We start from the raw sequence: 14301 nt of genomic DNA on the forward strand, positions 1-14301 counted from the left end.
ATATGGGGTGGCATAAACTTCAACCTCTACTAGCAGCATGAGCAGTATTTCCAATACTAGCAATTGAGCCTTTGCTTAATTATTAACAACTGCTGCCATGATAGCTGGCAATTTATGCAATCAATTCCTACAAATTTTACATTAATGTTATTTTAGCATTTTTAAAGCCTTGAAATTGCTTAAGTGTTTGAGCTGGTCACTTTTGAAAAATTTTATACCACATGCAATTCCTAGCCATTGGATATGCCTAAAAATTGATTCATTTAATGGCAATTTTTCCAATCAGATTCTGTATTCCAGGTAAAACAGAGAAAAATCTGCCTAGTGTCACTTAAAAAAAAACAAAATTAGCAACTCATAGGAATAGATAAAAATATGATTCTCTTTACTAGGGCACATTACAGACTTTATGCAGACAACAGACGGCAAAAACTGAGAATACATCTAAAACACCCATTGGTAATCAAATGCTAGGTTAGAAATAGACCAGACCAGTTTTAGTCTGCACAACTGGACATGAAGGCCACATAAGTCACAGATCCAGTCACCAACCTCTTAGCAGAGGTTACAAGCATGCAGTGCTGCTGCCTCAACTTTTGGTAGCATGTTATCATCAGACAAGATCAAGAATGAAAAACAATATTACAAAGCTGTACACCATATGAATGATCTCTGTATTACTCTTCCTGTACCCTTCCACTCCAGCTCAGTGCAAGGAAGGGGTACAGTAATTTGTCATTCAAATGGGTTAGCTGTAAAGGAGTTTTCAAACAAATCTGAAAAACAATGCTGGTCAGCTTCTATTGTGTTGGATTACCAAACTGGCCTAGTCATTTTTTAATTTTTTCTTCAGAGATTATTCACATAGTGGGAAAATTGGATACACTGATGGGATTTGAAGTTTGAGAACCATTCATTCCTCTAGCTCAGACCACAAGCCACCCTTTTCTGTCACCAGATTAGGTATTTTGGTTATCCAAATGACCAGATTTCCTAGCGGTAAGACAGTAGGACTAAGCCTGTGCTGTGTGTACACGAAGAAAAGAGAGGCTTAGCTTCCTGTTCATTACTGATGAACGTGGTATGCTACCAATGTAAGATATCTTTAAAAAATAATAAAAAAAACAAGATGGTGGTGTTAGGGACTGTTGTGCTTCCCTGCATGGGCACCCATTCTTTGTGGATCTTGAGAAGGGTAGTGGATGGGACCTGGGGCTCTCAGGAAAGGAGGTGGAGGACCCATCGCATGGAACATGTGTGGCCCGAAACCTGTGGAAAGAAGAGGCATATCAATTTTCCACACCACAAACTGCCTATCACAGATAAATGAAACACCCCCAAACTTTCTGTATCTACGGCTGACACCCAACATGCAAGCCTCTTTAGTGTTACATACTCTGGCTTACTTGCCTTTAACACAATTTAATTTTACTTTTTTTTTTAGATCAATTGTGCTTCAGGAGCCTAGATTTTTGTATTCCTTTTCAAATGTGGCAGTTTAAACAGGCATACATTTATTAAAAGTAAGAGTAGGTAGCAAGAATGTAATCTTAGGAATGCTTACTTGGGGAGTAAATCCCATTCAACTCAGAGCTAAGCTACAAGTGACGCCTTACACAGGTTGGACACGTCAGCTTCCCTCAAGTTTTGATGGGAAATGTAGGCATCCTGGTCTTGCAGCTGTAATGGAGAGCCAAGCTGTAAAACCAGGACGCCTACATTTCCCATCAAAACTTGAGGTAAGCTGACAAGTGTCCAACCTGTGTAAGGCGTCACTTGTAGCTTGGCTCTCAGTGTCTTATTTCCGTGTAAACATATGTAAACAGTAGGCTGTAACTGCGTTCAAGGGAGGAATTGCAAAACTGACTTAGAGGATGGAAAAAACATGGTCTGGAAACACCCGAACTAGTAAGCGACTTTCTTGGCATTCAACCTATCCCCTTAAGATGAAGACCAGAAACGTATTTGCAGAGTACAACCAGACACAGAAATAAGATCTACCAATCCAAGGCTAAACTACTCATGTGCCTCTTTCCCAAAAAGAGGCGGGGAAAACATTTACCAGGAGGTGGTGGTGGAGCAATGCCAGGAGGCGGCGGCAGGGCAATGTTCACTACAGCTGGAGGGCCACTAGGAGGTAGGTTGAAATAGTTTGCAGAAGCAGCTTCTTCTTCTGCAGCAGGAGGAGGAGGAAGTGCTGTAGGACACAAAACCAATGGATTAAAGCTCTGCAGAAGGGAACATGCAGGTCGTAACAATCCAAGTGTGAAGATAAGAAAAACATACTACAGTAATCAGTGACTCTGTCTGATGCACACGAACAAAAGTTCCCTCCTCAAAGGCCCCTGAATCTAAAAAAACACTCTACGCTTAATGAACAAACCCTTACATTACAAATTCTTCTCTGTTTGATCCCTGCTAAATTTGATTGCTAGAAACTATGACTAGGAGGAAGTTTCCCTCTAAATTATCCAATCTCTTACTAGGCCTAACTTAAAATGCAGCCTCCTTAACTTGTCAGTGAGCTCCCATAGCACCTCTAATTCCCAGGGACAGAACAAAGAAAGCCATTTATCTGCATTTCAATCTTGCCCACCAAATCACAAAGCCATGTTGTTCAAAGAGGGGTGCTCCACCTACCGCCAGGCAGACCAGGGACTGGCTCCAGTTTTATACCAGATTCTGTGGTCCCTTCTCTTTCCTTCTCCTTTCCTCTAGCTGCTTGAGACCTGAAACCCAAATGAAAGACACTAGAACAATACTTAAATGGGTAAGCTTGACCATAAAGTTAGAATTCAGTGTTACCAAGAGATACAACACGGAGGGCTGTGAGGAAAGCGCAGCTAATATTTTACTTATAAATAGCTGTATGTGTCAATAGATTTTCCACAGATCCTGTATTAGCCACCTTACTCCCAGGGCAGCTTGGAAAATCTGAAACTCAGACAGCACAGCAAAACTGCAAGTGTGCTATGTTGCTTGCATTAGACTTGATATGTAACAGCAGATTTCAGAGATATAAGCACTTGTTTAAAATAAAGTTGCATGCTGCCATCTCCCCTTCTCCCAGTCACTCACCTGCCCCATTTCACATTAAGCCTGCGGCCATTGACAATAAGTTTGTTGAAGGACTTCTCTGCTGCCACTTCTGCAGCTTGCCGTGTGGCAAACTGGATGAATGCACACTGCTGCCTCTGTACCACTGTTATCGTTCGGATTTCACCAAATTGATAGAAGTGATTCCTGAGGACGAAACATATTCCAGAATAGTGATTCTTCATTACAGCTGGAAATGACACTCAGACTCAATATTTCATACAACTGTGGAAACATGAATCATCTCTCTATATCAGGTATGGAGAAGTCTATATCCACCCTTCTGTCAATTTGCTTGAATATGGAACTGTTTTCATCCTTTTTGTTTAGAATCTGTATTTAGTCCCATAGTCCTTTACTAAGAAATATAAAACAGATCATTTGTAAGGGAAACAGTGCTACAGGTTGTTTTAGCTATTGCAGCCATTTGCTGTTGCTATAAACCCAGTTTTAACCATGAGCTAGTAAGACAGAAGTTTTTCTTAGTGTAGTTATTGCACAAATGCTATTGTTTCTGAACAATTCAAGTGTGACCAGCATATTAGGCTAGGAACACATCACTGCTCCTTTCTACACTGAATGTCTTATATAGGTGAATGCCCTTCATTAGCTAGTTGTTCTTGTGTTGTTGGTTACACACGTGTGCTTGAGACACAAAAAGAGAAACATGAATGAATTCATCTACTTGAGGAAAGCCACTCCAGTGTGCCTCTTTAAGAGCAAGGAGAAGATCTATTTAGAAGGTGGTGTGCAAATTTGCTATTTCAAGCAGTAAATTAAACAACACAACATCTGAACAGGGTCTCCTACAGGTGCCACCCTGCTCGTGGACGAAATCAATAGCAGCCCGTACACGGGTTTTCTCTGTAGTGGCCCCTACTCTGTGGAATGGCCTGCTTGAGGAGGTCAAAAGAGCCCCACTCTCCTAGCTTTCCACAAAGAATGCAAAATGGAATGATTCAAAAGGGTTTTTGTATTCTAGGGAAGGGGTCTCAGATGCTTCGCTAAAGAGTTGAGGATCATATACTTTACCACTGTTGTTTTAAATATGAGCTACCTGTGCTTTATGTTGTCTAACGTCAGCCCTAGAATTGCTTATGTTCTGTTTCAGCATTTCTTTAACTCTGTATTGGATTCTTACTAATGCTATGTCTTTGTAAGCTTGTGTCTATTTACCCTATGGCATTGGTTATGGAAATGTCCTTAAAACTGACTGGTACTAATCTCGCACTGTGTAATCTGCCTTGAGTCTCAGTGAGAAAGGCGGTCTATAAATAAATTACGCTTATCCAGACACTGTGAATAAAGCCTTTGATAAGGTATTTATCTTCTGATAACAAAAAGCAGAAGTGAAGCCCTGAACAAATAAACCAGCTAAGGCAAGAAGTATCGAGTACTAGCTCTTTTCTGATATACCATGGGGAAACATACACTAGTACAGGCACACCCTCCCTCAAAAATGCATGCAGCACTGAATACATAAAGCCAGAAGCAGAGCTGGGTACAGTAACATACCTAAGATCTGTCTCAGTGATAGTGTCACCCAGACCACCTACATATAGCGTTGTGATTGTTTTGTCATCAGGTGGGTCCAGGCGAGGCATTGTGGAAGCTCGCTTGAGAAGCTTGTCAGCCACAGGATCATTAATACCATAGTAACGATCTTTAATGTTCTGATCAGCAAGAGGATCATCTGGATCGGTAGGTTTTTCATGCCTAAGCATTCAGAAACAGTATTTTATGACATTTGTTGATAACAAGTGCCAATTTCATTCTTCAGTTTTCCTGTATACATAAAAAGTCTTAATTAAGTGAACCTGAACTTCTCTATAGTTTTACTTTTAGACTCATTAGTCTTTTAAATGGAAGTCAGCAAGTGATAACTCAAACTGAAAATACGAATTTTCAAGTTATTTTCAAAACAAAGCACCTTGCTAAGATACATTTAGGTGACCAATTATGGACAGATTTTGAAAATATTGGGAATATACAAATTCATCACTGGTACAACCTGCGGTCTCCCAACTGGCAGCTCAATGTACTTGGCAAGCATTTGATCAGGTATGATACTACCATTCGGACGTTTGCCTAGTCATCACTCAACTTTCACCCATATATCAGCATTTTTGTTATTTTACTGTGCAGTTACTTGGGCATCTGAAACATCATACTTCAACAAACTCAAAGGGAAGAATATCTTTCTCAGCACAATTATACCTGTAAGGACACTCTTCCCCTCTCTTACATTCTCCTTTCACCCAAAATGAGCAAATATGTGGCCGATTGCGTTTGTAATAAGGTGTGGTCCGAGCCAACTTGAGCAACATGTCACTAGTAGACGTTGCCTTTCCTAGAGCACCAACAGGCCGGGTGCCATCAGAGTTCATGATCTGGAAAGGAATATAAACAGGTGTACACATTAAGGTCAAGCAGAAGCTTCACTTAGTTTATAGCAGAAATTATACAAGAGACATTGCTTCACCTCTCTTTCCATATTCTGAGTATAATATTCTTTATTAACATCCGACTTCGGCATATCATCTTTAAGGGAGAGTCCAGCATCTCGAACCTGAATAGGTAAACCTAGCATTTAATGAAAACAGAGCAATTAATAAAGATGTCACTATTTAAAGAAGTACATGCACCTTTCTTTATTACCACCAAATACAATAAAGAATCTTTGGAGCCAAAGTTAACACTAAGAGATTAAGACTAACTTTATTGTAGCATAAGTTTTCGAGAACCACAGCTCTCGTCAGATGCCACTGCATCGAAAGCTTATGCTACAATAAAGTCGGTTAGTCTTAAAGGTGCTACTGCACTCTTTACTATTTTGCAACTACAGACTAACACGGCTAACTCCTCTGGATCTATATATACAACTCTCAATGAGGATCATATTTGTATTTAATAACTAAAAGGAAAGTTGTCATGTTCTAGATGCAAACAGGAATGGTGTACCAGTAACTTGTAACAGACTGTTGCGGAAATAGTTAATTTGGTGCTGCCTTACAGCACAGGTTGAGGTAGTTTACAAATTCTCAGTAAAAATGACAAATAAAATACATACTTTACAAAAACACTCCTAAAACAAGACAAAGCCCCATTTCTGGAAACCACTCATCTCAGGTCAGATGATGGGAGACAAAGAGTGGTACCTCTGCTGAAGATCTGATCTCAATAGAAGGTTCATATGGGAACATACTATTTTTCAACTAGTCATGGTAGTCTTTCTCCTATCCCCCTCCCACCTTGACCTGAAGTTGGTTTCAATATACAGCACTCACTGCTACATCAGACAGAAAGGCCATACAAAGACCAGGATCCAAAGAAGTCTGCATTAATGTACAGAGTTGACAAGGCTGAGAGCCTATGTACAGATTTTCCACTCCAAAAGCAACACCTTATAAAGTGCTTCTCCAGACAGTCTCTTAACCAGAAAGGTGGCTTTAGACAGGCAAATGCTGCTGCAAGAAGGAAGACACTAGAAAGTGCTGTGTGTGCATGATATATTAGGCACAGCCCCCTGGATCCACGCAAGAGCAAGCTGTGGCCTTTTCTGGGTGGGAAAGATCTTGCCATCATGGTGCATGCCCTGGTAACATCTAGATTAGATTACAGCAGTGTGTTGAAGACTGTCTGGAAGCTAGAGTTGGTATAGAATGCTGAGGCCAGAAAGTTGACTGAAGTGGGTAGTAGGGACCACATCGCTCCAGTCTTGTTCAATCTACCTTGGCTCTCAATTTACTTCAGGCTTAATTCAAGGTGCTAGTATTGACTTTTAAAGCCCCATAAGGCTTGGGGCCAGCATGCCTTCTCCCATCAGTTCAGGTCATCTTTGGAGGCTCTGCTTCAGATGTCCCTGCCATCTTAGGCTAGACTGGTGGCAACCCAAGAAAGGGCCTTCTCAGTTGTGACATCAAAACTTTGGAACTCTTTCCCTATTAGCCTGGGAGATTAGCCTGCCTCAGTCTCTCACTGTCTTCTACCGATGAGTGAAGTTTTTTTTTTGGCATACCACTAGTAATTGTCATTGGCCATCCTTTCTGGTTGTATCATGTGTGTCTGTATTTTTATATGTTTTTATTGAATTATCTTATATATACTTTACTTTAAATACTGTTTTATTGTTATCATGTTTGCAGCCTCAGGCAGCCTATGTAGATGGAAAGGCAGCATAGAAATGTTTACATTTAGCAAACATAAAATAAGAGTATGAAATATAAAACGGTTCAAAGGAATAGACATATATGATACCCACAGATCCCAATTCAGTGACCTTCCTGCACAAGAGTGGGCTAGACATACATGACACATGACAATCTTCACTTCAGCTCCCCATTTCGTGGTGTCATAATGATCACCTGTTTGGTGAAAATGGTAAAAATTCATCTCATTTACATAGATTGGCACCACAGTGACAGCAATGTTGTTCCCTTGTGGCATCCTTTATAGTATGCATTAGGAAGAACAGTACACACACCTGCACACATACTACCCTTGTTTTACTGGTGGCAACAATTTTGGACTGCTCAATATAAGGCAACTACACACCATATTCCAGATCAAGAAGGCAAGTCTGACAAACATTCTTCAGTTTGCTGCATGTTTGGCATACTTCTGTCTTCTTAAAGCGCATACGTACACCTGGGCACCAGCGGAACACTGTGAATGGCCTGGCACAGATCTGAAACAAAGACTGCATTAGCATGTACCAGCATAATCTAAGCACATAAGACATGAATAATGTATACAACAACTTCCCTTTCAATCAGTATAACCACGCACTCTGAAGATAAACCAAGGAAAGCAGTTCTGGAAAGACTCAGTGGGAATAGAAGTTGGTTACAATATAATGGAATATGTTTCATCCTCTTGAGACAATATTATCTTCACTGTTCTGTTATTTGACTGGGAAATAAAGTACAGTCTGCTCTAATTCATTCCTACCTAGAAGTACACTGGAAGTGAAAAATAAAAAGCAACAGATGAATGTAAGATTTTTCCTTCCAAACAAAAAGCACTTGTTTATACTATGTAAGGGTTTTTGTTGTTGTTGTTTTGCAAAGAACTGGCAAGTCCTATTTACATGTTCCAGCAGCTTTGGTAGAGGTTAAAGATTACTTAAAGCTTAACCCCATTTTGGAAACTGGGCTGAATTCTACCCATTTCTTCTATCCACAGAAAGGATTACTCTACTGAACGAATGCAGCAGCAGAATGACTGGCAAAATCTAAATCCATGACATTGTACCTTGGAAGACATACTGACAAGATTTTTAGATGATACAACCACCCTTTAGAACTATACTGCTTTGAAAATCTCTTAAACTACGTACCTTGCATTCTTTTCCATATTTCTCTTTGGTCTAGAGCAAAAGAAAATGCATGTTACTAAAAAAAAAAAGGTAGTTCTTTTTTCCTTCACTGGCTCCCACACATAATCATCTACTAGTTTAAATTCTAAGAATATGATATCCAACTGTCCCAATTACCCGCAGGAACAGAAAGCAATCACCCCCGCCTCCTTTATGCTAGACAACCTTTTCTGTTCTAAAGAGATTAACAATCATAGTTATATGATCCAGGAAAACAATGTATTCATTCCAACTATTTATATGCTCTCCCATCCACCCCTAAAAGGAGTTGAAGATAGGCCCAGTCTGAAGCATTATTTGGTTTGATTATCAATCCCTTCCAAGAATGGAGAGTCTGCACGTGGAGCTCCACTGCTTGCAAAGTTTCCCCAATACGTGGGGAGTATACAATACGTGGAATATTGTATATACTAGTAGTTCCCAACCATTTGGGTATGGTGACTCAGAAGTCCAAATTCACTTGGTTCAGTGACCCATCCAGGGTCGGCCCAAGGGTTTCTGGTCCCCTAAGCAAAGTAAGATCTTGACAGCCATCTTGTCCAGTATTCTATTTTCAACAATGGCCAACCGTATGTTTTTGAGAAACCACTACACATCACATCCTACCATGAACCCCAGGCAAGTAGCATCCCGAGCTTCACAGCCTTTGCAAATGAAGGCTATATTCTGACCTTTGACCACATTCTATTCCATTACTCCCTCTAACCTCATTTAAGATTCTCACTCTAATAATGATCAGGACACATTTTACTTGATTTTTTATCAATCAAAATATATATAAGCAGTGAAGAAAAAAATAGCAACTGATATATGACATATATACTTAAGATTGCTAATCTTTGACTACTTTGCAGAGAACAAATCGCCAAAGAAATTACTAGAATGCTCATCTCCAAATAATTGCCTAGTATTTTACATAATTTCCCATTAAGAATAGGAGGTGGTATTGGAAATTTAACTTCCTCAAAGACAAAAGAATCTCTCTGTGAAAGAAGCCAAATTTCCCCAGAATGCATAATACAGATTATATATAATCTATATAACTGGAGCTTGATTGCATAATAATATATTCTGGTAACTTCTGCTTAAAAAACAGTCTTTATAACAGGGTTACACCTGTTCTCTGCATTAAGGAATGTATGTTTATATAAAGTAGTACACAGAAATTTGTCATTTTTCCTTGTTTTAATTCTTTCATGTTGATTTTGCATATTAAATTCTTAGTATGCAGACACCAAGTTTTTATTCGGTCATCCTTCTCTGCAAACATAAAAAACACATACCATTCGGATATATGGGTTTTCTCCAAGACACGTCTGGCACAAAATGGGAAAATCCTATATGAAAGATGAGAAATTTATTTCCAAGCTAAGATAATGGCTCATTTAACCATCCAACCCCCAAAAGGTCTCTACAGTCTGTTTCAAACTGGACTGGTGGTATCATATAAACTAATTTGTTAGTATGCTCAATTAACAGAAGATGGTTCGCATAACTGACCTGAGATACTCTCTAACTAAAAAAAAAAAAACCCAGAACATAAAATAGCCAACTTATTGTGATCCCATAGGGTTTCAAGGCAAGAGACATTCAGAGGTGGTTTACCCACCTCAGTGTAGCAACCCTGGACTTCCTTGGTATTCTCCTATCCAAGTAGTAATCAGGACCAAACCTGCTTAGCTTCCGAGATCAGACAAGGTTAAGCTAGCCTGGATTATCCAGGTGAGGGCACAACCACTACATAACAGTATAAGATTTAAAAAATGACGTCTCCACATATATGAATACCTTTTCTTACTACTAAAATCAGGAAATGAACTTCATTAGAACAAAAGTATCCAAGATGATTTTAGATGGGACTCAACAAAATTTTGGCATGCAAACTTCTGCTTTTTCAAGAGACTATGTTTACTTCTCAGAATTGGAAAATAAATTTGTAAATTTGACAGCAATCACACAAAAAGACAATTAAGAAAGCAAGAGGTATATATTTTGTTTTAAACCACATGCATCAAAATATACTGTTCATTAAGTTTCCATGTATCAGAGTTACATTTTTCACTCACTCCAGAGGTGTTTCCTTTTAGTTTGTTAAAGCAAAACCAGACAGAACTCCTGTGGCACCTTAAAGACAGACTAATCTTTGCTTTTAGCATAATCTCTGTGGACTAGAACAGTTGATAATCCAGGATCCAGTCCACACATGAAAACAGCAGGAATAGAGTCCTGTGGCACCTTAGACACCAAGATGTGCACATTATTTGCATCTTTTTCCCCTGGGAAGCCTTAACGGATAGGCCAACATATCATTTGTACTGTATATGAAAAAAACTCTGTTCAATAAATATATTTATTATATATCTGTTCAACATAGACCTTCAATACAAAAGGCACAGAGTCCAGCCTCCCCATCCTTCTCTACGAAGCCCATTACACACGGGTGAGTGGCAAGTTCTGCCTCTCTCCGCTTCCCATCATGATCTCCTTCCCTTGACCAGACAGGGGACCGAAACCTCTTATCTTAAAAAAGCAACCAAACGGTTACGAACTCCTCTCCTACAGGAAGAGAGGATTGAAAGGCTGAGCTCTTTTATTTATGAGTCCCTGAAAAACCCGACCCGTCCCTCTGCCTTACCGCATCCTCCCAGTTCTGCCGATTGTAAGTGTTGGATCCTAGAGACGTCGCCATCTTGACACAGGGAAAAGCGGGCAGCGGATGCGGACTGCCTACACACCGGAAGTAGCAGCCTTATCCCTTCGGTCTTTAAGGAAGGGGCGGAGACTCGTCATCAAAAAAGACATGGACGGGAACATTAACGGGCGGGGAACAGCACAGCCGGCGATAGGAAGTTTAGACGTAGACCTAAAAAGCCTAGAGCGGCTCATAGCATGAAACTTCCGGCTTCTGATTGGAGGTGAACATCAAAGAAGCCATCTCTGGGGAGAGGATGGCCGCTCTGTCTCTATCTCTATCGTTCTTAGCTTCTCTAGCCTCGCCCGCTCTCTGCCTGGATCTCAGCTACAGGCCGCCTCCTACCCACGTGGCGCGGCGCTTCCTGTTCGCCGCCTCTAGCAAGTTCATAGGATCATAGAGTTGGAAGGGGCCCTACAGACCATCTAGTCCAACCCCCTGCGCCTTTAGCAAGTGCAGGATGGCCCAGCCTACTCTCGAGTTGGACACAGAAAGAAACGTACGAAGGATCACGTGGCGGCAGCAGTAAGCTCTCTCGGGGCTTTGTAGCACCAGAAAACGAAAGGGGAGACCTTTGCCTATTCACGGCGTTTTTATACGCCCCTCTCCCCTCCCCCGCGCCTTCCCCTTCTTAGGACTACTCATGTGGTTTTCTTTTTTCCATTTTAGTTTCACAACCACCCTGTGAAGTAGGTTAGGAATAGGGCAAGATGCAAGTGACTGAATCAACGCTTTTAAGAGTAACAGAGTTGGTCTGTTGTAACAAAGTAAAACAAAAACCAGATGGTACCTGTAAAACTAACCAAGTTCATTTCAGCAACCTTTAGCGAGTCAGACCTCATTTCCTCACACGTTATATGAAATACAAATTCTACACCAGGATTTATAACCACAATCACGGAGAGGTGTGGGGGGAAGAGTTGTGGTACATTTATAGTAAAATCAATCCGAACGCGTAAGAGAGTGGAGAGGATGTACTTAATACCCTCAGTGAGAGAGGTCATCGTTCAAGACTCGCAGGGCGTTTCTGTTGTTCAAATGAAGCACTTTGTATTCTGTGTAAGTTTCTATGCACTTTCTATTGTCATTTCTATGTTTCTTTTCAAATAAAACATAAGAAAAAAGACTAGCAGGGCTTTCAGTTATAGGGAGATAAAGTTGTAGATAGGTAAACCAAGTCTACCACCAAGCCCTTTCCCAAAGGTTTAGTATGACACATCAGAAAGGGAACACAGCGCCAGTCAACACAAAATCATGATTGTATCGTAATGGCTTCTTAGCATCTATAAAGGGTGGTTTTGTGCTGAACTGTTACCAACAGTAATTGACAAATTTTGGTGGCTGTGGATGAACAGTGTAAGCTTAGACTTTTTAATTTGGAACTTTTAGTTAGGATTGCGTGGCTAGAGTGTGTTAAGTACCTTGTTTTAAGGAACTGAACAAGCACAGTGAAGAGCCCATGCAAAATCCAGTTTTTCCGATACTAGTTGAGGCTAGGTTCTCTGAAACATAAGAGTGGTCTAGTACTTAGGTAGAAACGCATCAGAGGTTACAAAGGGACTTTAAATGCTGAGGAGCCCTGTCTGGGAAAAGGCAACAATTTCACCCTCAGCATCTGTGCTGTCAGCTTAGGAGCAGGTTCAACAACTTAACTCCCAGTGGGGGGGAGGGAATAACATCTGGAGATTGGAATTGCAAGCCAGTTGCACGTGTGCTGTCTCGTCAAAATACTTGTGCAGAGTTTATAATCACCTCACTACCAAGTACCACATTATTAGGGTTACACATAAAAAGCCCTTTAGAGAAAACAAAACTACACACTACCATCAAGTTAATAAAAGCTTGCATCCCTCCCGGGTCCCCTTTTATTGATATTGAAGCACCTAGGACTTAAACTGGAGAGGCCAGAATGTGGGAGACAACATTCAGTCCAGAACCTTTTATAGTACTTGTGCTTGTATACCACTTTTCTAGACAGATTAATGCCCCACTCAGAACAGTGAACAAAGTCAGTGTTGTTATCCCCACAATACAGCTGGGCTAAGAGAAGGGGCTTACCCAGTGTCACCTGCTGAGTTCATGGCAGCAGTGGGGTTCAAATCAGCAGAGTGCTGATTCACAGTCCAACTAATTAACCACTATGCTACAGCAGCTCAGCTGTCTCCCACCTTCTTTCCCTATCACATTGGCTACACCACAAATAAAACCAAGCTGTGCAGTCACAAATACAACAAAAGTGGTGACAACCAGCCGCTAACTACCACACCCCTCTATTTCTAGTGTGTTGAACTAGGCTCTGGCATTCCCAGGTTCAAATCCCCATTCTGCCATGAAAGCTTGCTGGGCGACCTTGAGCCAGTCATACATATCCAGCATAACTTACCTCACAGGGTTGTTAGGATAAAATGAAGGACAGGAGAAAAATGTAAGCTGCTTGTGTCCCCGTTGGGCAGAAAGGCAGATTATAAAGTAAATAAATACAAGCACTTAATTCCTTGTTTCCATTTTCCCCTCCAAGAAATTCACAAGCCCCAGGTACAACTACCGTTTCATCAGTCTAATTTCCAATAGTAAAAGAACAGGTTACCCTCAAGGCTGAATGACTGTAATGTATATGATGCATCTGAACACCTATAAAGCACTACATAGGTGTCAAGTACTGATGGCTAAATACCTCTACAAATCACTCTAAACACTGCATATTCACATGCCACAGCTGCATGGCTCAAAACAGCTAATGCATATATGTGTTGTGGTTTGTAAGACATAAGCAGCAGAGACATTTAAAGGACATGCCCGTCTCAAAAGGGACTTCACAGTAACACGGAAATCATGAACTCTCATCCCACTTCTTCCTGCTGTAGTTTCACCTGTAGTTCATACAGCTTCATTTGAGATAACTTACCCTATGACAGAATTGGTCATTGCTGTTTGCTTTCAAGAATATTTACATTCCCGTCTTGAAGCTGAGAGTACTTCTGTATCTCCTGTTCACGTACAAGTCAAGGCTACAGCTGCAAGTGTTTCCACATCATTCCCTAGGCCAAAGCTTCCATAACTTCTTAAATTAACCCCATGGATATTTTGTTGGCATTGTAGGAATATGCTAGTCCAGATGTTTTAGGATTGTAATGCC

The 14301-nt window shown here is 40.7% G+C and overlaps 1 protein-coding gene across 1 annotated transcript; it reads right to left on the reverse strand.

Annotated features, from left to right (window-relative positions):
• Window positions 1–364: 364 nt before the first annotated feature.
• RBM22 (RNA binding motif protein 22) lies at window positions 365–11185 on the reverse strand. Its single transcript, XM_054976237.1, has 11 exons — window positions 11109–11185; window positions 9757–9810; window positions 8435–8464; window positions 7651–7783; window positions 5579–5679; window positions 5314–5486; window positions 4612–4812; window positions 3079–3243; window positions 2641–2729; window positions 2063–2197; window positions 365–1269 (listed from the first exon to the last, which is right to left on the reverse strand). Exons 1-11 carry the CDS (start codon window positions 11160–11162, stop codon window positions 1139–1141), a joined length of 1266 nt encoding a protein of 421 aa, XP_054832212.1. The 5' UTR covers window positions 11163–11185; the 3' UTR covers window positions 365–1138.
• Window positions 11186–14301: the final 3116 nt, after the last annotated feature.

Source organism: Eublepharis macularius, chromosome 4 (assembly GCF_028583425.1).
Source record: "Eublepharis macularius isolate TG4126 chromosome 4, MPM_Emac_v1.0, whole genome shotgun sequence".
NCBI lineage: Eukaryota > Metazoa > Chordata > Lepidosauria > Squamata > Eublepharidae > Eublepharis > Eublepharis macularius.